This window comes from Peromyscus maniculatus, chromosome 16 (genome assembly GCF_049852395.1).
Source record: "Peromyscus maniculatus bairdii isolate BWxNUB_F1_BW_parent chromosome 16, HU_Pman_BW_mat_3.1, whole genome shotgun sequence".
NCBI classification, from domain to species: Eukaryota; Metazoa; Chordata; class Mammalia; order Rodentia; family Cricetidae; genus Peromyscus; species Peromyscus maniculatus.
In genome coordinates this window covers 26,583,447-26,609,025 of record NC_134867.1, presented here as the reverse complement: position 1 = coordinate 26,609,025, position 25,579 = coordinate 26,583,447, and the positions used below count along the sequence as shown (strand labels likewise).

At 36.5% G+C, this 25,579-nt stretch overlaps 1 protein-coding gene across 4 annotated transcripts; it reads right to left on the bottom strand.

The window, feature by feature from the left end:
• Positions 1-671: 671 nt before the first annotated feature.
• Hsf2 (heat shock transcription factor 2) lies at positions 672-25,355 on the bottom strand. Of its 4 annotated transcripts, none has more exons than XR_013045011.1 (13): positions 25,223-25,355; positions 18,304-18,412; positions 18,026-18,153; positions 16,767-16,891; positions 14,821-14,896; positions 13,038-13,099; positions 11,755-11,934; positions 9,786-9,934; positions 9,164-9,406; positions 8,426-8,531; positions 4,579-4,632; positions 2,032-2,116; positions 672-1,646 (listed from the first exon to the last, which is right to left on the bottom strand). XR_013045011.1 is itself a non-coding variant. In XM_076552498.1 (13 exons), the coding sequence occupies exons 1-13, from the start codon at positions 25,313-25,315 to the stop codon at positions 1,351-1,353; spliced, it is 1,614 nt and encodes a 537-aa protein (XP_076408613.1). In that variant the 5' UTR covers positions 25,316-25,355; the 3' UTR covers positions 672-1,350. The 4 variants fall into 4 exon arrangements, 2 of the variants coding, with proteins under 2 accessions (XP_076408613.1, XP_076408614.1); XM_076552498.1 differs by having other exon boundaries at positions 11,847-11,934; XR_013045012.1 differs by lacking the exon at positions 4,579-4,632.
• Between the last annotated feature and the right edge of the window lie 224 nt (positions 25,356-25,579).

The following is a 25,579-nucleotide window of genomic DNA, read 5'->3' as shown; positions in this document are numbered from 1 at the left end:
GAATATTTTTAGAAGCTGTGTACACTTCTCTGCGTGAAGCCAGTGAAGGAATACAGACTGGAGGACTGAACGAAGGAGGTCAGAAAAGACCAGGAAAATGCTAGATTTCATTTCTCATGTTAATTTATTAGAACTCTAATTTACCACATGGAAGAAAATTCTAATACCTGAAGCACAGTATGGCCAGAAAAGCCTTCTTCTGCTGCCTAATTAATTATATGTACTATTTAGATATTAATTGCACAGCTTCTAGCCTTCTGCCTGAGTGTAGACTTCTTGAAGTTTTGAAGTACCCTAGCCTTAAGGCCTCTCCAATCCTGAAAGAGACAAGTTGATTTGATTCTCTTACGTTGTATCAGGACAAAAAATGTAGGCATTTGGTGGCATCAACCGATAATGTTCTCACCTTGTTTGCAACAATGAGAGGTATTTTTCTCTCCGTTCTTTATTAGAAACATAAAAAGCAAGCCAGTATGCTTTTTAAACAAAGAACATTAAAATACATTAAGATCAGAAGCATTATATTCTTTCCTTACTGCAATAGACAGTATTTTTTCAGATAAAGCACAAGGACCTTGACGTGACCCACACTGTGATAAAAATGGACAACACAGTTTAAAGCCACCACCTTCATTTCATGTGGGCATCACTTCCAAAGACGACACAACAAATACTAGTACTCAACATTTGTCATATTTATTTACTAAATACCATGGTTCAAAAGAACAAACCAGAAAACATACTTGAGCTAGTCTAAGTGGACGGTTTAACTGCAACAACCTGTCTCCAGTTCTTTTATGTATGTGGAGCTGGAACCCTTCAGTGATTACTCGTGCACACTTTGCCTTTTCTGTTACTAACACATTTCTCTGAACATAAAAGAATTTCTCTGAACCAAGAAAGACATGAAATATTACAAGATACAGGCACTTTATGTTCCCAGTTTTACAAATAAACCAAGTCAAAAATTCTTTAATAAAAACTAACTATAACAGAGTTTTCTACCTTTAGTTCTAAGAACTTAAAACTCAATTGCAAATAAACAAGTTCAACTGGGATTAAATGGTCGTATTTGTATATAAAAAATTCAAATTACTACAACTTGAGAAAATGGTCATTTGAATTCAACTTAAGATATTCCAATAATGTGCATTAAAATTTATACCTAGGCAGCCGAGTAACATCTGAAAGCTTTGCAAGAGTGTGGTTAGTGAGAAAAGCAAAAGGTGCTTTTATTCCACAGTATCTGATTAAACAAAAAGTAATTTACAAAACAAAGTACCAAATGATACTTTAAAATAAATACTTCATCATTTTGATGAATATATACATAGTGTCCATTTGTGGATTTTAACTATCTAAAAGTGGCATTTCACTATCCAGAGGTGCAGGAGCAAGTTCACATAAATAAAACAGTGTGGCTTCACTAGCTTCAGCTTCAGTCAATGGTTCCAGGCGAACAAGCTTACTTTGGGTTGGTTCTGGGTCCAGGTTGCTAGCCAGAAGCTCATCAACTTCTACAGGTTTATCTGTAGAGGGTATAACTTCTGATGATGCTGTTGTACTCCCCTGTTCAAGAGCAGAAGCAGGGTTTCCATCGAGGAGTGCAAGAAGCGGAAAGGCAGTATACTGGATAAGTTGTTTATCTACAAAGATCATAAAAGATACTTTTATATACCCAAATGAGAAGTTATCTGTCAGCAAAGTTAGCCTAAATTCAATTTAGCTATAAGATTTGTCTTTTAATGTTAAATAAGGTGGGGAGGGGATTCAAACTCCAGGAACCATTACCGCACCATTTACATTTTGTTTGGGTACTATAAACTTAAGACACCATCCACAGAAGCCAAGGCAGCAGTCCATCTTCACTTGTTTATATGGGTTTCATTTTCGGTAGTGCCAAACTACACTTGTAAGATTGAACCCAGGGCTTTGCACATGCTACGCAAGAGCCCAGCCCATCCAGCTGTTGAGTAAGACAGTATTTGCATGGTTTGCAACTACAGAAATTAAGACTACTTGAATACCTACCTGGTTTGGACTTGGATTTTCTTCCCTCTTCTGAAACTTGTTGAATGACACTGCTCTTAGTAGCCTCTAATCCCTTATTCTCAGACTAAAAGAAAATAAATTACATGAAAATACTTGTTTTACATTTTTACATTCCTTAAGGATATCAAAAATTAACAACTGATAAAATAACATCAACACATCTGAAATATACTAGAAAGGGGACCATCAGGAAAGATGAACTAAAGAGAAAAATTTCACTGGAATTAACCAGACTGGCTAAGCAAGTTGTCCTCAAGGGCCAGAATAAAGTACCCGAAGAAGGAGGAAAGAAAAGGGCATTCCAGTAATAGGACAGACAGAATTGTCAAAGACTAAAGACGGGAATAAATCCAAGACAGGTGGTTTTACATGCTAGTGAGGATATAATTAAATATGCATTTTAAACAGTTTTGATTAGAAATGCATCCCACAATATTCTTCATGTGACCAGAAGAGCTAGCACAGATAAATGCCTCAGAGTCGCGGAGGATGACACAGTGACACCTATGAAACCATCCCTGCTCTTGGGAGCCTCAACTGTGATGGTTTCTTCTTGTCCTTTCTGTGATTCTTTAGGTTCTTTTATTTCCTTTCGGGTGATTCTTTCAGCCACTGTCTTCTTCCTTTCTGGTTCATAGGGGATTTAAATCTACAATGCTGCTGAGAGACCAGCCATCATTTCAGCAGTGCTCAAACTCCAAGGTGCAGACGAGGCTCAATGATTTCTGATAATCTTAAGTACCAGATACTGCCGAGTACCACATTTCTACAAGTTGCTTTAGTATGTATAGTATAACAAACATCTGTATAATTCGTACATCCCTCTGTTAGCTATCACAAAGTGAAGCAGTAAAAGTTTCTATGATACTAGAAAGACAATGACCCTAAGATAAAGACTAAACCATTCTAAATATTTAAGTAAAAATAGTCCATCATTTAGAAGTCACAATATATAAATGTTAATACACTTCATACTTGAAACAGGTATTTCCTAAGGATGCCACTGTTGATATTCTAATCTCAGAACCAAGATTATGAATGTATTTATGTATTTTTTCCCCAAGAAAGTTCTTATCCTTTAGTAGTGGACACTCAGCTACACTAAGGAGTATGAGGTATTATACTTAACATAAGAAAATATTATGTTAAATGTCATTATACCCTTGTCATGAATAAAATTTATAGATAAAAATACCAATAATTTGCAATCACTCTGGACTCAGAACTATAAAACATTACTCTTAAAAATATTTTTCATAAAAATAGAAAAGCAATATGCAATTTTCTGTTACTGAGATTTCTGAAAATTCTCAATTTATTGGTTTCTAGAATGAGGACAATCAAAGAACAATAACTCAATTTTAGCAATAAACAGCAAAGCATATTCATTAAATTAAAATATTATATGACTTAATAACACTCAATAAACTGACAAAATATTACTATAAGCCTAGGCAAATGATGGTGAAATTCAGCTTACTGCCAGTTTATTTGAAATGTCTATCAAAACATTCTTATATGCATTACCCATATCTGCTTAATCTACAATTACAGCATTGACAGTTGTGACATTCAACTTATAAAACCAAAAACATCTAGTATATTTGGTTATTTACAGAAATAGTGTGCCATATGTCAATAACTCAAACAGTGTCCCTACAAGTTCATAAAGTTTTGAGGCTCTGTGTCAGCCAAGATGAACCTTCAAAACCTCCTTACACATGACAACAGGACATTTCAACTCATCAACTCTACAATCATTCATATTTATCTGAGATGTCTCAATTTGTATTACAAAAGACAAGAATGTAACTGACTTCTCTAATCCAAAATTTGAACTTGGTTTATTTTGTAATCAGTAAAAAATAAAGATTGACAATTTGGTATACATATTAGATATGGGGAATAAATTTAAGATGATTAAGCTATATAAAAATAACATTTATAAGCATCTGCCATGAAAAACTGTCTTTAAGAATCTCCTGTCAATTTCCTAAGTCCATCTGGAGTTCCTATATGTTGAAAAAATTATTTTGGGGAAAAAAAAGGAGCTTTATACAGGTAAAGCTCCTACCTAGTAAAATTTGCCTTTGCTTTAGTTATTTTTTAAAATGCTAACAAAGTGAAGGAACTTACAGAAGAAATATGAATCAGTTATTTTCAACTGAAAAAGCTGAGAAATTGTTTATGGAAAGAAAGAATATAAAATGCAGAAATTATATTTTAATCATGTACATTTCAAAAAAATATCTGAACAAGCCAAAGCCAGGTGATTTCCCAGCACTAAGAGGCTGATTTTCTACTGAGAGTGAATCCCACATGTGCCAGCAGAATTGGGCAATGAAGAATAACCCCACAACCAAAGGCTGATTTTCCATCTAGTACTTTACTATCTCAATCACACACAAGTTAAGGATATAAAATGTTTTCTGTAATTGAGAGTGATACTGCTTTCTATGTATGTTTACTAGGACTTTTTCATATTTTTATAGCTATGGGTCCTGAGCAACATGAATTAAAACTTACTTTTGTATTATTGATGTAATCTGTGGGATTCATCTGCACAGAACTAGTGAAAAGCTGAAAGACCAAACAAGAAAGATGATAAGTTTAAAAAATATTTAAAAAGATTTGTGTGTTAAAAATTTCTATACAACCATGTTGAGTGAAGGGATGTCACTCCTACACTGGGAAGTTTCCACAGATTAAAACAAGGTTGGAAAAGCAGGAAAGCAGAGCGAAAAAACAAACAAAGGCAGAGCGAGCTGGCCATGCACTAGATGGAGTTTTATGTTGTAAGGATTTCTCTATAGGGGGGTAAATCATTTGAGATAGTTTCCCACAATTCTTATCCCTTCCTTAATCTCCATTCAATTTCTTATCTTTTTTCTCTCCCTAAACATCCTTGGCCATATGTAGCACCAAATGCTAAATCCCATGTCTTGAAACTAAGCATTCATTGAATACCTACTAATTAGGTGAACCTACTCTGACAGTGAAACCTAACATACATGACAAGTGGAGCCCTGACAAAATGCCATACCTACTTCGTTTTATGTTCCACGTAGCAAAGGTAGTTGTTAAGTGTCAAAATAATGCCAATGAGCTGTACTCACAGTCCAGCCAATTCATAAATACAACTTTTAAGTCATCACCATGAAACATTCTTTCTGCTCTCCAGGAGCTTACAATCTACAAGACAATACTGACATTAAATAACTAACTCACACATGATCCAGTTTCACAACAGTTAGTAGAGCTTTAAAAGCAGAAAGGCGTTTGGAGTCCAAGAAGGGAGGAAAGCATAGACGCAGGCATAAACATGATGCTTTGAGGTATCAGCAGTACCAAGAGAAGAGAGCAGAGTCCTGAGTTACAGTTACACCAAAAAGGTAGAGCATGTTCTAGAAATGGTTCAGACCAACCCAAATAACACAAGTTCTGACTTGAACAGTTATATACACAAGTTTAAAAGAAGCAGTGCAAAGCAGTGGATGAGGTCACATCCTAGGAGGAATAAGACCCCTAAGACTAGTCTGAGCACTGAAACAGAAATTAGGTTCACATTTTATAAGAATGACCAAAGTCAATGGTTCACAAACAATGAAATACAGAGGTCACAGTTTTCTTTCTTCTTCCATTCTCTTTAGACATGGACTCCTTTCTTAAAAGACCATAGCTGTCCTAAGAATATCCTTGGTTCTATTTCATTTTATTTCCCTTTCTTTTCCTATCACCCACTGGCTGCTGAAGAGGTAAAGAGCTCAAATCTCTGGTGGTAGATGACTACTATCTGTATGTCAATTCAGCCTGTGACTATTTTAGAAAAGCCTGATGTAATTTTGTACCTATAAACAGGGTGGTACACCTGAGTGAGGCCAGCAATGTAAGCTTCTTTCTCCCTTTATGCCTCGAAATCCTATTTACTGACTTTGGAGTATCTCACACATACTCGCAGAAGATAGATGGGACAATACACAGCCAGTTCACATATAAAGAACTGACGCAACTTCTTCAATTCTGAGGCCTGATGACCTCCTCCTGACTCTACCCTGATATAAGAAAGAACTGAACTTTGTAAAGAGAAGCCAGAATTCTACAATGCACTTAATTAGTGGTTTACATCTTGACCATCTTCACCATCCATTTCAGAGAACAAGGCAAGCCAGAAGTAGTCTTTAAAATTTATGACACTACAATCTAATTTAATAATCTAAAGACAGGCACATAAAGCAGAATATCCCAAAGTCATAGAGTGGAATTTGAGCCAAGTTTGCATTTAAAGTATTAACAAACAGAGATATGCACATTTCAGAACAGCATAGTAATGTCAAAATGTTTTCACAGAGGAAGAATAGAGAGACAAGAAATAGAGGAAAATAAACAAACAAAACAAAAAATGATACAAAATTGAGTGTTCCAAAATAAAAGAAATCAGGAAAAAAAAATTCTTACAGGAAAGAGAATAATTAGGAAGATAAGATGCTGATACCCTCATATGGAACACATCTATAACCCTAGCATGTGAGAGGTGGATGCTTAGATACAAGGCCAGTTTACGTTATATGAGATCTTGTCTCAAAAGCAAAATGAATTCTCTTGTAGACCACTCTATAGTACTAAAATACAGCACTAATAGTAGGGTTAATTATTTTTAATTCTTCCAGCAGCCCTTCATGTTAAGCATTAGCCCTATTTAATAGATGAAGAAACTGGGAAAGACAACTTTTCCATGTTGGGGATGTAGCTCAGTTGGTAGTGCTTGAGTAGCACACATGAAAATCTGTGTTTAATCACACCACAGTGTAAACTGGGTGTAATGGTCTAATGCATGCCTGTAATCCTATCACTTAGGAGGGAAGCAGGAAGAACAGAAAGTCAAGATCATCCTCAGCTACATGCCATGTTCAAGGCCAGCTTAGGGAATACATGAAACCCTGTCTTAAAAAAGGAAGTTAATTTTTCTAAGGCCAGTAACTTACTAAGTATTTACTAAGTATTAAGTATTTACTAAGTATTAAGAATATCCAAATTCAGACTTATCTAATTCAAAGCATGTCATCTTCCACCAGCCCAGCTGATGAAAAATGGATAAAGCAAACAAAACCAGAGGGACACAGAAAGACACAGACACAGACACAGACACACACACACACACACACACATACACACACACCTGGGTTTAAGGAGGCATTGAGTTATTTTCTCTAAGAAATGATACAAAGCTGCAAAAAGCCGAAGCTTGAGGCCTGAAGCACAGTGAAATATTCTCAGCAAATATGGAAATTTGAATATGAATTCAGTAAATGTTCAAAGTAAAATTGAAATGATCCAAAGACCATAGGATAAATAACAAAATTTTGCTTTTAACACCCACATTCAGAGTTGGGAATCGGTCTGATGGACTCAAGGATTGGTAGGTTACTGCTATCTAGATGAAATGGGATATCACATGGAAGCTTAATTCACTTACCATGGTAACAAGGTCAGCATGGGAAGAAAATCTTTAAAGACAGTGAAATACAATCCTGAGTGGTTCTGATGATTTGGGAAGGGTGCTTAAGCTAGGTGACAGATTAATTTCATGAGAAAAGATGCAAATGATTAATTAACCAGAAATTAGACTGAAAAGTAAGAAAGGACTAATTCCTTTTGGCATCATTAAGAAGTTCTTAAAGTGATATATTACAGAATCCTTTGATGTTAAAGAAGGTTCATTATAAGGCAAAAGATTTCTCAGAATAAACAGATCTTTAACAAGAATCATATGAGTAGGACAAAGTTAGATGAATCTAGAAAGCTTTGGATAAGCAGAATGCCAGAGAACAAAAGCAAAATGGGTGAGAAAGATTCATAGGGCCTGAAATCAGAGAAAAGATTATCAGTCCAGACAATACTGGAGTAAGTTCACACAGACAGTGACAAAGACTAGAACAGGGAATCACTCAAGATATTCAAAATATAGCAAATATAATGAAAGGTATTTTACTAGAAAACATTAATTCCCCAAGTATTAAGAAGTGTCTCTATGATACTCCCTGATTAGGTACTTCTATTACTAATTTTCAAAGATCTTTATTCAGTGACAATTTATTCTAGAACAAAATATACATACAGTAACACACAGCAACAAGTCCAGACAGAGCCTGTATTTAGTAGTGGTAATGTTGAAAAGAATGGTATATTGTTACCAGAGAAGCAACTGCTCCTCAGAGGCACACAGTGATCACAGTATCAGTGCCTGTTTATGCTTCCTAATAAAATCAGTAATTAAGAAAGTAAAATGCAGAAAGTGTAGACTACAAAAAGTATTGATTTTAAATATGTATGTACACAAACTACCAGTATAGTAAAGATTTTCCAAAATACCTACATCAACCAGAAGATCTGGGTCTATGCTAAACTGTCTTCCTGAAAGCATAGCTTGGAAGTCCTCTAAACTGCAATCAATGCTGTCAAGATAATCCAACAGCTCAACCCTAAAGAAAAAAAAAAAATTCACATTTATTAAGTATTCTTATACTTACATTTCAAATCACTGCTGGTAATCCAGCTCTACAAAAATCACCTTAGTGACTAAAGTCCTTACCAGTTCTAAAGACATCATATTTAATATCTGAGATTTCTAAAAATTGAAAAACTCTACATTTTATACAAATTTAGTATTTTCAGAGAAGATGTGCTGCCATAAACGTGTGCTTTCCCCTTTTCTTCTCTACTATCTCACTAATACTTCTAATATTCAAATTGATTACTTTTGTACAATAAATTACTATATTTTTAAGACAATGTGTCCCTTAATAGAAACTACACTAGTATACAGAATTGGTACAGTTAAAAGCACGAATATCTTACAGTTACAACAACAATTTTATTTAAAAAAAAAATTTAATGAATTGCTCAACAAAGTTCCAAGACTACTCATGGGACAATTAAACCCCTGACTACAGAGTTCAACTTTGATCAATACAAAAAGAGACAAGACAGGGTCAGCATCTAAAAGGATCAGCATCATTATTACTTTGAATTTATAGAAATTTAATATTTACTTCAGGTGCATTATTGAACTGAATACTAAAAAGTAACTCAAAGCCTCTAGATGAATACTCACTTTCCCAAAAGGTTAATGTTGTCATTCAAAATGGAATCCATCATGGTCACAGGGTCTTCGGAGGGCAGACCGGATGAGCCATTTAGCTGGACAGCACCAGACCTAACAGGGCTGCTGCCAGCGGTTCCCAAGCTGAACGACGACTCTCTGGCTAGTTCGTTCTGATCTCCACTCTGAATGACAGGCGCATACTCATCTTCATTGTCATCTTCAACAATCACAATATCAGGATACTGGCTACAGCTACAGCAGCGATATGAGAAAAAAATGTAATTTAGAGAAGGCAAACTGATTTCCATTCTCTGGTGGGATTCACAAATCACCTATTAAAAGGTTTCCTTTTTTGGAGTAAATAGCTTAATTTTGATAATTCATAAGATAGAAAACCACAATGAATCAAGGAAAAAGGTTTAACTCCAAATAGAAATGATCTATTTTCATTCTTCCTTTCTTTCTTTTTTGGACAGATGGTTTATCTGGCTCAATACTCTAAATATAAGGAAAAGACTAGTATTTCAAACCAAATCTGGAAAATTAAATTTTTCAAAGAACCAGGATTTTTTTAATTTGTTTGCTAAGAACAAATGATGAACATGTTCCCAAATATCTCCTGATTCCTTACTTGGAGGGGTCAGATATAACATCCTCATTAGTTTCTGGAATCACTGGAATATTTTCTTCATCCGCATTATCATCAGTAACATCATAAATAATTATGTCATCTGAAATCCGCTCTCTCGACTTTAAACCTTCAGTCCTACTATGTGGAACCTAAAGATCAGGAGAAAACAAGAACATATGGACTACTACAAAGGATATCATTGAATAAATAAACTGGACACATTCTACTTACTAAATGTTGAGGACAGTAAACAAAACAGCTCTGTCCTCTGCCCTTCTGCGACTCACATATTAATGAGTTATAAAAGCATTTTACAGAGCTATAAAATATATATCCACATTCTACTTAACAACAAATTACTTTACTGTAAGAGACCCTGAAGATGACATGCCCGACTGTCTCTATGGAGATCTTCATATTCTAACCGACTTTAAAAATAGTGAACAAGCTCTAGGTCTTCAGAAATTTCAATCATAATCTCACAGCCACTGCACTGACAGTGACTGCACCCTCTGAACCTGCTGTTTCTAAGAGGCTTTATTCTTACTCATTAAATAGCTTCACTGAGAGATATTCAGAACTTCAACAATTCCATAGTTAAAGATACTTTGGCTGTTTTACCAACAACTTGTTCTTTTTAATGTTAAGAGGTAGCCCAGGCCTGTTATCCCAACTACTCAGGAGGGTCAGACAGGAAAATTCCGAGTTCAAGACCTGCCTGGGCTACAGAGTGAGTTCAACAGCAGCCTAGACAGCTTATGAAAAGAGGAGCTGGGGATATATGTCAGTGGCATACTTGCCTAACAAGCATGGGACCCTAGGTTCAATCTCTACTATCACCAACAGAAAAAGAAAAAAATGTATAGGTACATTCAGGTCAGTTACATTAAGAAGTTCAATTCTCTAAAAGTAAGCAAATCATTATTATAGTGCACAATTTTTAAAAGTTTTAACACTAGATGACAGAGGTAAAAGTTGAAAGTGCTTAAAAATATGTAAGTTCGATTTTTAAAAAAATCATCTAAAATACATGAAACACTTTAAAAGTATGTAAATTTCAGTTAAACTAAAACAAACAACCAAACAAAACGAACACTCATCTACTTATATAAGATCAATCCAAAAATCAGGCTACATCTACTTGGTTTAGAAAAAGAAGTGGGATAAACACTGTGATATGAAGTTAACGCTGCTTTGTCCCAGAGGGGGTAAAATAAAAGATAAACAAAACCTCAATAAAAGTTCAATAATAAATCTGACTCATATTTAAAAATCCCAACATTCAAATTAACAATAGTAACTCAGTGGTACAGTATTTGCGTTGCCATGCAAGAACTTAGATTTCATATCTAGTACTACCAAAAAAGAAAAGGATTATCAACAAGAAAGCAGTATCATAAAAAGAGGCTTAGACTAGCTTGATGTTATACTAATCTGCAATTAGATATGTCTATAGAAAAAAAAATACAAGTATTCAAAAATATTTGAAATTGGTAGAGAAAAGTAACCTAGTCAGTACATATTCATCACAGAAGATGAAAAGGAGTAAGTAGCAGTGAGTTCCACAATCATATTACACCAAGACGACATTATCATTCTGTTCAATCTATACAGCATCATAGCAAACTGCATGTTTTATCAATTCCAAAATTAATAAAAGGCCACACTGCCGAGATACAGCTCACTGGTACGCTGCGAGCTTAGCAGGTAAGAGGCCCATGTTCAATCAAACCCTTGTATCAAAGTGCAAGTCACAATGCAGAGTATTGAAAAAACATTATCTACATGAAATTTAGACATATGCAAAATAGCAGCAATACTCCTGAATTCAAACATAAAACACCCATGGCAATAACAAATATTAAAGCTTGGAAATAAACAACTATTTTGTAATGATTTATTTCTTAAAATACTTAAAGCAAATAATGAAAATGTCATGATTTAATAGAGCTGGGGAATGAGCACTTACATTATTATTCACTAAACGTCTTTGACTGCATGAAATACTGCCATAATAAAATTTAGTTTGAGACAATAAATATAAAATACATTAAAATTTACTTTATGATGGTGATTATCAGTTGGTTCTTTGACTATGTGCTGAAATAGATTCTTCTTTTGAGCTCCATTAGTGTTTAGAAGTAGAGGCCTGTAAACAAAAATATTTATATAATTCTAAGAGAAAAAAATAAAAGGGATTTAAGTTTTCTAATAATTTACTCAACACCTCAAGCATACTTACTTCAATAGTGAATAAAAACCTTCAATAAAAACACAACAGAAATTCTTTCGAACTCCTGAATTCCTTACAACACATACAGATTTTTTTTCAGTGGCATCACAGAAAGAGGCAGCAGACATTATAACCTGCTGAAATCTTGGCCTTATAGGTCATTCTATCTGTGACTCTCTCAGCTCTTCTTCTGCTTTAGGTGTCCCAATGGTATAACTCGCTAATATAACCATCACAACCTATCATTAAGATTTGAAAAGACTGGGTCAACCATATTTAAAATAAACCAAATATTTGATTCTCTCCTTATTCACAACAAATAACCTATTTTTAAAGAGTTCTCCTCACTGGGGCCTCCTAATGCTACTTTAAACTGTTAATATGAATGAAAAATCAGTTATTAGTAACACCCTCAAGTCTACAAAGTGACCATCTAGCCTCGCCTCACTTCTCTCCGCCTTCCCCCCCCCAAAAAAAAAAACAAAAAACAGAACAACAAAAAAACATCAGCATGAAGCTGGGCACATAGGATAATAGGTTGCATATTTCCAAAGTAAGTAAATTTTTGAGCATTAGTATGGCATAAATGGAAAAGTCACTTATATTTATGTGATGGGCTATGGTCAATTAAAAGCATCCTTCTCAGCCCTTTTAGCTGCTTGACAAACCAACTACCTAATGTACAAAATTATTGAAGAGATAATTACTTTCAGACTACATGCATGCATGAGGTATGTCTAATACCTAAATGAATTTTGAGTTCAGACATAAAATTTATCACAGACACCTCACATGTATGTAAATATCCCAGAATCTGAAAAAAATTACAATCTCAAATATTTTTACTATCCTAAAAGCATTGTGTTAAAGGATGCTTACCCTGATAAGACTACTCTTGAAGTGCTAACATAATTTAACAAGGGAGAGTTGTTCTTTGGTACCAGACATATACTCAGCAAACACAGGTATTCATGATTAAACACCAAACAGTTTTTAAGTCAAAACTTAAAAAAACTTACCTTTTACGTTTTAAGCTCACAAGCTGATTATTCTGAACCAATGTAACAATAAACTGGACAATCTGAGAGGAAAATGTAAATAAAATTCTTTCATCAAAGCTTCTGTCCACACCCTATCAGTTACTACCCAGCTTTCTGCCCTTGTGCAGGCTTCTCAATAAATGATTCTAAAACACACACCAACTAATGCTCAGTCATTTTAAGTTCTCACAAGTTAACACAATATTTGCAGTTTCTTTAGGAAGACTTAAGTGTGATGCAAAGACAGACAAACTGGTGTTTGATAGACAACATTTTCCTAACTAAGGTAATATCATTAGAGGCAAAAGTAATTACTAACTCAGAATAGATCATCATCTTTCAGGTCCGAAAAAGTACAATGGCCAGTTTTATAAATATTACTGTTGCAATGCATCCATCTAAGCTTGCCCAATCAGACATTTAAATCAACCGTAAATTTAAAATATCTCATTAAATTTAGAGAGAAAACTCCTAAACAGATAGACCTGTAAATGAACCTTATAAGTTTGTTTCTTTAAGTAAGACATGGCCCAGCAGTACTATTCTAGTATCTTCTTAGAAATTTAATTCCTCAACCTGAACACAGAAATTTCTGATCTGAATTCTGATGGGGTCCAGCAATGAATGTATTAACTGTTTAGTCTTCTAAGTAACATTTATGAGCACTACTCTGGCTTAGCGTGGGACCTGAAATTTTACTGTCAGCTTCCTACCTAAAGATGCCAAGTCCAAGTGCAGACAGTGGGTAACAATGAAAAGAAGTGCTCCAGGGTCTGAATAAAGGCCAAAATGGTGGGAGGACTGTTTTAGACTCTGTAGAGTTGTATATGTGTATGGAATTTAACATGGTTAAGAATGTATCAACTAAGTATATCTATTATATAGCATATAACTTCAAAACTGAGCAGAAAAAGTATTGGTGAAAAACTGAAGTGCTGTGTTAACTATTTCACCAACTATCATTGCCTTGGGGAAAAAAAATTCAGATTAAGTAGTTAATATTTATCCAAAATGCTATTTTGTGAAAAACAGTAACAGATCTTTTCATCAAGTACAAAATTAAAAACCTGTTATTTTAACTCAACTATCCTAAACAGGGCTATGCATTAGAACTGCCTACAGAAGTTCTAAAAACACACATACTTAAATGAAACACTGGGAAATGAATTCTATTATGTCCAACCTTAATGTTATCTTATTTTACAAAACTAGTATACTATTTGATCATAGGCCAAATGTGACAACTGTTATTCATCTCCACTGTAAGCCTGGTTCACTAGATCCAAATCCTGTTCACTCATAAGCTTATTTTTAGCTCAAGTGCCTTTTCAAGCAGGAACAAGATTCCTCTCTCCCTCACCCTCCCCTCAAAGGAACCTGTTGCTGAGTCCAGTTTACTCCTAGGCAAAAAATAGACAGCTTCATTACGCTCATGTTTCTTTTTTAATAGCAAGTCGAAATTGGAATATAAAGATTAAATGACAAGGACATGATGCCATGGGCAGATTCTAATTCTTCCATTAATTTTCATCTCAATATCTTGTATTTATTTTGTAACTTTTTAAACTACTTTTATACTAAGCCCAATTATAGCACACACTGGAAAAAACACCGTCGAACTCGCAGGAAATTTGGCCAAGTGACTTAAAAATGAACTATGCCGATCAGAGTAAACAGCAACAACTACCAACAGTCCACAATCAGTCAACTGTCTACTTATCAAGCAACTGTAGAGCACTGTGTGGGCAGGGAGGCTTCTTACCTTCCTAATAACTTGCTGCTGCTGTGCGTGCTTTGCTCTTAATTCTGACACCTCCTTCCAAAGGGACTCGTTCTCACTGTATTAAAATTTATTTAAAAACCAAACAAGAAAGATTTGGTCAGAAGACCAAGCCACATCTTTAATCAAGAGAGCCATATTAAAATTTATTTAAAAACCAAACAAGAAAGATTTGGTCAGAAGACCAAGCCACATCTTTAATCAAGAGAGCCAGAGAATTTCACAACTCTAGAGGGGAGAGTAGGCAGACAGAGGTAGGAGAACTATGAGTTCAAGACCAGCTTAAGCTATACAGTGAGACCTTGTCTAAAGAAACAAATACTACATAACTATGCTTCTCCTATCCTCTAATTATTTGTTCTCAACTGTATTATCTACTAGTCATGGCAATACTTGTAAAAAGCCTTAAGATACATAGTTGCAAGCATATAGTAGCAGGTAATTTATTCCTTTTGATAGAAGGGCTTGGTACTTTTTGTTTAAAAGTAGACTAGGTTTAAGCAGGAGAGCAATTATATACAGATTTTGGTAATTCCTTCAGGACACAAAGGAAAGGGACACTGACCAGCATATGACATGCTCCAGGCACTATGCTCAGCATCTTACATGTATGGAACACTTAAACTTCCATAAACACCGCCAGGGAAAGAATCATGATCTTGCTATGAAGATGAAGTGATGGAACTCTGCCTAATATCATACAGATAACTCTGCACCTATTAAAGTAAACTCACACCCTCTAAGGAAGCGCAGAACACTTCTAAGCATTTCAAAAGAAGTCCAATAACTTACCCAATAGCTATAATTCCTTTCCCTTCTTACTTGCCTTTGTAAAATCGAAACTGTAGTTATTAAGTATTGCTGAGCTAATAAAATACAGAGGATAATCCAACTATCAAATGCTTATTTTAACTTCTATTAACATCCCAAAAGTTATCTTCCTCAAGTTATCTGTACTATTATAACAAAAGGGCAGATTCACATATAGAGTTATCAGAAAATTTTTACAGAATGATTAAATGATCAAATTCTTGAATTAACTTAAAGGATGCTACCAGCAGAAGACAAACAGCAAACAGCACAACCAGTTAGATAAAATAAGCAAATTTGGAAAGTGGAAGGCTTATTCAAACCAGGACTCAAAGTCCAAAGTCACTCATGAAAATATTTGAATTAGGAACAATTAACAGCAAAACTGTAAGATGCAATGTGTGAAATTACTACCCCCAGGCTCTTGTTATTAACGGAATTCCTCATATATATAAGAATAAAACACACCTACTGATATACAAGTTGATAGTGTGGCAGTTAAGAAAATGCTACTAAATAATGTTATAAAACAAGATAAGCCACGTTTTTGAAGGTAAGAGGTCTGTGGAACCCTCTCCTGGGACTATGTGCAGTATCAAGTAGGGCAACTCCGTGTGTGTGTGTGTGTGTGTGTGTGTGTGTGTGTGTGTGTGTGTGTGTTATTTCCCATGCCCTACTTTTTCCTAATAGACAGACCACACAATTAAACATACATTTAAGTCACTTATATATGAAGACCTTATGAAAACTAATCTATGTAAAACTGTATTTACTACACTATCAACTAGTTATAAGATTTCTAACGTGTGCCCTCATTTATGTGTGAAAAATCACATGAAAACTAATTGATATAGTACTATTTACTATATTATCTTAAAGATCTATCATTTCATAAGCAAGACTAGCTTCATGGCAACATTCTATAGTCTGACAACCATAATTAAAACCTGCTATTAGGACAAAGTCTACAGCTACAAACTAAAAGTAAAGAAAACTGATACTTACAGTTTCATCTTGGCTATTGAGGATTAAAGTAAAACACCAGACACTCTCCAAACCCCAACACACATGCCCCAACCTCCATAATATTAGGATTATATTTGGAAATAATATTTTACCTTTTTAATTCTGAAAGCCTGGACTCAATAGTTTCTTGTTTTATTTGAACCTTCTGAGCACTACTTATAATTTTTGTTAAATCTTCCTGACGAATTTTATTTTCCTCTGGTTTTGAAGATGAAACCTTCCAAAAATACAAATTTAGAAAATTAAATATATACTAATTGTAGTTCAAACTTCCTATTATGAGAAGTTTCTGTATCCTATTAAATAAATGAGATGTAGTTACAAATTTCTAGATAAATTCTAGAGCAAGAATAAACTTTATAGCTCAACACAAGAGAAATCAAGGACTAACCACTTTATTTTTCACCCTTTCCCTAACCTACGTAGGAGTAAGCCATCATACTGAGATGAGCAGGAATATGAAGATCTTTTTTATTCCCTCTGCCAAATTTCCTATCATTTCCAAGTCTCTTTATTATCATATTCTACATTAGTTAAAATTATGTAATAATACAGCTGCATGGTAGGTCATTTTCTTCCATGGGCTCTTCATCTTTTGTTTTTATTCTGCAGTACTTGGGATTGAACTTAAGGCCTTGTGCATGTTAAATTAGACTTACATATTCTAGCCATTGGGCTATAAGTATTCCCCTGCCTCCTTTTCACCACTACCTCCTACGTTTTTGGTGACAGGAATTGAATCCAGGGTTTTCAAGGTGCTACAAGTGCTCTACCACTGGACTATCAATATCCTCATTCTTTCTTTTCTATATACCTTCTATGGATTTAGGAAAGACATCTCATTTTAGCAGAAGACAGTTGCTGTTTTTCTCTGCCAACTCAAGAGTAAGCCCTCCCATTACACTGGGTAACTCTACCCTCTGTGACTCCATGGTGAGCATTTTCCTTCCCTCATTAAAGTGAAGACTGTATTACTCTCAGCACAGTTGAGCTCTGAAATAAGTGGTGCGAACAGATGAACAATTAATCAAAGATTTATTAGTCTAGTTCATCTCCATAAGAAATAGCTCTGTATTTCTGCATTCATTTTTCATTATTCATATATCTGTTATTATTGGGGGTTACTGAGACGAGGGTCTTATTCCATATTCCAGGCTGGCTTGGAACTCACTATTTAGACCAGGCTGGACTCCAATTTGCAGCAATCCTTCTGCCTCTGCCTCCCGAGCGCTGGGACCACACGTGTGGACCACCACAGCCGGCTTTTTCTGTATATTCTTAAGTCCAGCAGCTTAAAAAAAGTTGTGCCTCATGTCTATAACCTAATTAATGCACGTTAGCAGCAGCTCACCTTCCTTTTAATGTTCTCCAACAAGTCATCCTGGCCTTGTTTGAAGTAAGGATGCTGAAATTCAACAGGGCCATCTCTTTCCTGTTTTATAATTCCAGAGTCGATATGTACCACTTTACGGAAACCATCTGACAAAGATTCAAATTTACATGACTAAAATTAGATAACTCAAAATTAATAAAGCTTATACAGAAATATACTTTATTATTTTCATGAGAAAAGCTTGCTCAATCAGTGGTTGTTAATAGCATTAGAAGCAAACCACTGGTCATACTCACACATATTTAGTTGTCTCACAAAGCTGGCCATGTTATTGTGTTTGAAGTACTTGGGAAGAATTTCTTTTGCAAATCTCTGCTCATCCAAGACCAGAAAACTTTGTCCATTCTAAAAAAAAAAAAAAGCCCACAAATGTCACTTAGTTAAGGTCCTCTGATGAAGTTATATATGTCAATTTAAATCAGCTCTAGTAAACCTTTCCAGATACCTTCAGACCAACATTCTATATATATAAAATTACAAGTCAAATTATAAGAACATTTTAGGTCTCAGCATCAAACCAAAAACTGTACCATACTCTGTGATAAAATATTAACAGAATTTTTACTGCCAGGCTGTGGTGGCACAGGCCTTTAATCCCAGAACTCAGGAGGCAGAGGCAGGTGGATCTCTGTGAGTTCGAGGCCAGCCTGGTCTACAAAGCAAGTCCCAGGACAGCCAGATCTGTTACACAGAAAAACACTGTCTCGAAAAACAAACAAAAAAAGAATTTTTACTAGGTAAGCAAAAGGTCTAATATGTAGACAATACTATTAAGTTATTTTAAAGCTAATATAAACAGACAAAAACAGAGAAATCACCATTTTAACACTATCCATAACATATGTAACAGTGTAATTAGTATATTACACTGAAAAACTATAAAAGAATTTAGAAAGATTTCTGGTTACAAGATTAATTAACTGATTAATTACTGGGGTCTACATTTAGAGCTAGGCAAATACTAACCCACTGATTAATTGTATGTACTTAAGTGTTCTGCCTATATCTGTATGTACACTAAAAATATGCCTGGTGTTCATGGAGGTGCAAGGAATGCTTCAGATCCCTGGAACTGTGTTACATGTGCACCAGCATGTGAGTACTGAGAACCAAACCTAAGTCCTATGCAAGAACAAGATGCCCAAGCCATCTCTCCAGCCCTTAGTTTCTGAGACAGTCTCATTAGTTGCCCAGGCTGGCCTAGAACTCACTCCAGGCCTCAGCCTATGAGAAGCTACAACAGGCTGCAGCACCATCACCAGCAGGTCAGGCTAGCTTCTAGATTAGTACCAAGAAAACAAGATACTCATATGCAAAACAATACAGTTGAACTCTTACCTGACATCATGTACAAAATTTAACTCAAAATAGCTAAAAAACCTAACACATTAGCATCACAGATCTGAATTTTGCCAAGCGATATGGCACACACCATTAATTCCAGCACTCAAGAGTCAGAGGCAGACAGCCAGAACTACACAGAGAAACCCTGTCTCCAAATATCAAACACACACACACACACACACACACACACACACACACACACGAAAAACTTCATGACTTTGGAACTGGAAATGATTTCTTGAATACAATACTGAATACAGGCAACATCAGCAAAATCAGAAATATTGGGACCATATCGTTTAATAATTTATGCACACTGAACATCAACAAGAGTAAAAAGGCCTCCCACAAAATGGTAAAAAGGACTTGTCTGTCAGATATGTGACATATATTTAAAACAACAACAACAAAAAAAAAAGCCAATTAAAAATAAGCAAGGTCTCTGAGTATCATTTTTTCGAAAGATTCATAGTTGCAAATAAGTGCATAAAAGATACTCAATATTCACAAATCGTTAGGAATATAAAAACAAGAAACTACTTCCCAGCAATTTAGATGGCTTTTATAAAACAAAAAACTGTTGCAAAAATAAACAAAAAACATTAAATACTCAAAGAGCTAATAATTCCTACTCTATATAAATACTCCAAAAGTAAAAAAGAACCTGAAGAGATATCAGCATTGCATGATCCCTGTAATATGTCACAAAAGCCAAAACGTGAAAGCAACTTAAATGTTCTTCATCTGATCAATGGATGAGCAAAATGTGACACAAATATTATTCAGTGTTTCAAACAGAATTTGACGTTACAAAATGAATGAATCCTAAGGACATTATGCTATGTGAACTAAGCTGGTCCCAGAGCAAAATACTGTATGATACAATTTACACAAGGTATTTTAAAAAGCCAATTTCTTAAAGGTAAGTGTAGAATAGGATGTGACTGTTCAGGATTGAGAGAGGGGACAGTTACTGTCTAACAGGTAGGCATTTAGTAGTGGTTTAAATAAAAATGGCTACTTAGGCTCAAATATTTGAATGACTGGTCCCTAGTTGATGGAACTGTTTGGGAAGGACTAGGAGGTATGGTCTTGTTTGAGGAGTATCACTGCTCGGCCATTAGCTCAGACTTACTACTGACTAGCTCTTGCACTTAAACTTAGCTCACTTCTGTTAAACTATACATCGCCACGTTTTCCATGGCTTTACCTCTGTGCCATTACATACTGCTCCCTGGACGGCAGGCTGGTGTCTCCTGACTCACTCAGCCTTCCTCTTCCCAGAATTCTCCTTGTCTGCTTAATCCCGTCTATACTTTCTGCCTGGCTAATAGCCAATCAGCATTTTATTAAACCAGTATACAAAAGCAGTATTCCACAGCATTTCCCCTTTTCTGTTTAATTAAAAAGGAAAGATTTAACTTTAACACAGTAAAATTATATATAACAAAACAGTTATCAAGCAAGAATTACAGTTATAATATCTAGTCTATATTTGGCAAATTCAAATAAAATACTCTATCCTATATTTGTGAGTCTAAAGTTTCATATCTAACTTACCTTTTATCATAACTAAGGAAAATAATAACCGTCTAGTCTTCAATTACATCAAAGACTTCAGAAGGATATAATATTACCTAAGTAAATAGGAAGTGCATTGTAAGCAACTTCCAAAAATCTAGGATGACAGAGACAGCTGGCTGCCTGGACAGTCACCTAAAGTTCCTTAGTAATGTTGGGGTATCCATCTTCAGTCCACAGGCCTAGTCCCATAGTCATTTTTTTTTTCTATGTCCTATAGAATGTCTGGCAGTCTCCTCTGCAAAGCAGGAACCTGAAGGACCATCTCGCCTTGTTTTAGCAAAATTTAGTGGTCATTTTTCCATTTCCTGCATGTCCAGTTGATACATTTTGTCAATCAGTCTAGGCAAGAACAGTTTCTTGCCAAATGGCCAGTTCTTCCAAGAAGATAAACTCCACATAGAGTGTCCTCGATGCCCATCTTCCTCTTTGAAGTAAATTGGTGCTGCCAGGAGCAGACACATCTCACGGTCCAGAAAGTCTGTTTTTAAAACATTTTAGATGCCCTATTCTGTACAAACCTAATTGAAATATATCTATGTATACCTAGAAAACTTAACTAGCATGACTTTAAGTTTGACTATCATAGAAGACTAATTGTTAATCTGTATTTCTTAATTATCCATTACAATTGAATTGAGTTACATACACATAGTACCTGTGTGTCTGCTATGCTCCCATCCCAATGGGTCATAGACTCACCTTCTGAACTGTAAGCCTCAAAGAGACTCTTCTACAAGTTGCCTTGGTCTTAATGTCTCATCACAGCAATACAAATTAAGCCATAATTTCAGTTTGGAAAAGATAAAAGTTATTCTAGAGTTGGGCAGTGATAATGGTTATGTTAAAATAAATGATATAATTGAAGTGTACACTTAAGCACAGCTAAAATGATTAATTTGATGCCATATTATTTTACTAGAGAGGAAAAAAAAAAAAAGACAACACAACGATGGCAGCATAAATCGTCCAAAAAAGGATTATTTAATAGAAGATGCTGGGCAACTAAGTAAATAAAAAAGCAGTGAGATAAATCCTTCAAACCAGCTAAAAAAGTTTATTCTACATAAATATAAGACATAGAAAAGAAAAAGCACATTTCTCTCCATAAAACATTAAAGAGAAGACAATGTGAAACTACAATAGTGTAAAATATCCCAATAACAAATTATCAAAACACATGGGACCTTTAATTAAACATTAAACGGATCCAAGGAAAACAAATAGAGCATTGTAAAGCTGCTAATTCTCCTTCAATTCAACCAATACATTAAACTGCCTCAACTTTATCTTAATTTTCAAAAAATTTTTAAAGATGAAGAAATACAATTACAACAAACAGTAGGTAACTATATACTTGTTATAAAGGAACTCCCATAAATAATAAAAATATTGATAAAAAAAATCTATAATACAAACAACAGGAAACCTAGTGGCTAATAAACAGAAGAAAACTTTAGAACTCACTTATTACTAACAGAAATATAAATTAACACAAAGCCTCCTTAAGGAAATATTTTCTATCTACCCCACTGAAACCCTCTAAGAAGGGTAATATTTTCTTTGAAGAAGTGAAGTGACTGAATGCCTCATGCAAAGCTATCAAGGAGAAAGCAAGCTGGAGAGAAGGCTCAGCAGTCAAGAGCACATACTGTTCCCCAGTTTGGTTCCTACAACTCAGGTGGGTAGGCTCATGACAGCCCTTAATAACACCAGCATCAGGAAATCGGACACTCTCCTGCCCTCTGCAGGTACCTGCACTCAAGTGTACACACACACACACACACACACACACACACACACACACACACATTAAAAAATAAAATCTTTAGAAAAGAGAAAATAACTCTTTCCTTTAAAAGAGAGAAAATAACTTTTTTCAGTTTTCCATCCAACATCAGCTTAAAGTTTTACCATTCTGTATTGGCATTGCTTTTTGGAAAAATCTGTAAAAGAAAACAGGAGAGAAATCTGTCCAAAGAAACTAGGATTAGCTTTAGATAACATTTGCCCAGAACTTCCTATTAGTTGTAGAGGGCAACACTGATATAGAACTAAAGATAGTACCAGCCTGTATAAAAAGAATACTGCAGATAGTGGGAGAGTTTGGAGCTCAGAATTTTGTTAGGAGTCTCATCTACCCTGTATACACATAAGCATTATAGCCCACTAAGCATGGAAATAACTATACAAGAACCTGGATGATCTAGATGATCTGTAAGACAGTTTTCAATATTATTCCACCAGGGGTGTCAAACCTTTGACATTACAATATGACTTTGTCATCTACAAATGTGTTGGGCCACATTCATTGTTATCCCAGGACCTGTGATACCATTCCAACCAAACCCATTACATTTTGTAGCAGCTTCAATGATTTAAACCTTAAGCACTAATTGTGTCTCTGGAATAAATATCCTGACTTGCCTATTGGTATATTAGAAATGGGCAGTTAAAATATAAACTGAGACTTAATAATGAGATGAATAAAAATAATTAAGTAGCTTGTTTCATGTAATAAGACTTCATATTTAAGCACTGGTTTAAATTCTCCACATTTTAAATCGATCAAAAGAAAGTTATTAAAATGTTTTGGCTAATTTGAATTTATTAGACTTACTACTTAGACAATACTCTTTAATTAGAACCAATTATTAATGTATTTGAGTAGTACTTTTAACAGCACAAATAAGCAGACTTTTGCAAGTTAAAGAAGTTCAATAAACTCAGCTTGGCTGGGAAAAGTATTTCAGTCCAATTTCTAATGTTAAAACACAGCTGAGTAACAGTCTGTACTGATCCAGCCTTGTCAACCTTTAATCCTTCTGGCTGATGAAAAGCATGAGACATCTGTTTATTTTAAGTACACGCGGGTAGCTACCTTTCTTATTTTCACTTCTTTGTACCAAATTCACCAAATACTTAATCTACATAACCTGCAGGGGGTGGGGCGGGGCACCGAGCTGACGAATACATAAGAAAAGTGAATTCTAGACGTTTAAAAAAATAAATGACACTAATACCACGCAAAATTCAATATAGTTGTCAAAATAACAGGTACTCCATTGTTCGCTATTAAAAGCATGTAAAACTGAAAACTAGTTTAACAAACAAAAAGACACAGAAACAGAGGAAAGAGAGATCATTATATTAAGCTAAGTTTTCTCTTACTCAAAACTGTAAACATGAAAATAGCCACGAAGAGGTGATCGTCTACAGTTAAGAGCCGCCAATCCCCTTCATAAAGTGACTCCAATAATCTAAGGACTGAGCCTACTAAACCAAAGGCACAAGGGATGTAAATAATCACTGCAAAGAATCTTTGTGTGGAACTAGGAAGGTGGGGGGAGGGTCCTTGGGTCACCTAGGCAACGCATTCATCTCACGCATAACTTAGACCAGGCAAGATACCGGGCTTGATTAAGGTCATCTTTATTTATAAGTAGAATCTGGATCAAACTGATCCGGGCAGCCACATACCACTCGGCCAGCAACTACTCAGTGAGATTTAACGACTCGTTTTTTTTTTTTAACTCCTCGCTAAGTTACTAAGCATGGTCTAGTGCCACTTTCACTAAAATAATAATAATTATTTTTTTTTTTAAAAAAAGCCGACTAAGCATGGTCCAGTCTCCAAACCACAACTGGTTCGTTTCCATGCAGTTTTAATCCGAGTCTGTACATTTTTTTTTCCCCCTTGAATCATCATAAAAGATCCCCCCTCCCCAGCAACGCGAGGGCGAGCAATCAATCCCCGCGGAGGTGATTTCCTCCGCGAAGACCCGCGCCCGCCCGCCCGCCCGCCCGCTCCCGGCGAATGACCACCGCGCCCGCAGCAGCGAGCGGAGGATGAGTGTGCAGAACGCGCGGGGCCGCGGGGCCGGTGCCGAGCGAGCGAGCAAACGAGCGAACGAGCACCGCACCGCACCGGACCGGGCCCGGCCGGTCGGCGGGACCGTTACCAGGGCGCCCCTCCCCCACCGCGGCCCGCGGCGAGCGGAGCCGGCCGGCCGGCCCAGGCCCGGCTCGAGGCTCACACAAAGCCGGGGGGTCCGCGTGAGTGAGGGGGGGGGGAGGGAGGGAGAGAAGGAGGGACCGGGAGGCCGCGCGCCGCCGCCGCCGCAGGCCCAGCCCAGCCCAGCCCGGCGCGGCGCGGCCCGGCCGGTTCCACAGTGGGGAGCACCCGGGGTGGGGGGGGGGGGGCGGCCCACGGAATCCCCGGACCCGTACCTGGCTCCAGGTGATGAACTCATTGGTGTGGGTTTCCTCCACCAGCGTCCACAGCTTGCTGAGGAAGGCCGGCACGTTGGAACTCTGCTTCATTGTTAGCCAGGCGCAGGGGTTCCGAATTCTACTCCCGAACGCGGAGGGCGCTGAGCGGCGGCGGCGGCGGCAGCGGCGGCTTCGGCGACTTCGGCGGCGGCAGCAGCTGCTCCCCGGGAAAGCACACCGCGCAGGCGCGGCGGCTCCCGGGCTCCACCCCCCTGGGCGCCGCGGGGCGCGTGGTGAGGCGGGGAGACCCCCGCGGCCGCACGTGATGGACAGGGCTTCGCGCTCCACCCCAGGCGCTCTGCTCCCGCCCCCGGG

Coding starts and splice junctions, on each gene's coding strand:
- Hsf2 (XM_076552498.1), bottom strand. CDS start 25,315: ATGAAGCAGAGTTCCAACGTGCCGGCCTTCCTCAGCAAGCTGTGGACG. Junction 9,407..9,785: donor GTTATATCTGACCCCTCCAA/GTAAGGAATCAG, acceptor TCGCTGCTGTAG/CTGTAGCCAGTATCCTGATA. Junction 4,633..8,425: donor ACCCAGATCTTCTGGTTGAT/GTAGGTATTTTG, acceptor TTGGTCTTTCAG/CTTTTCACTAGTTCTGTGCA.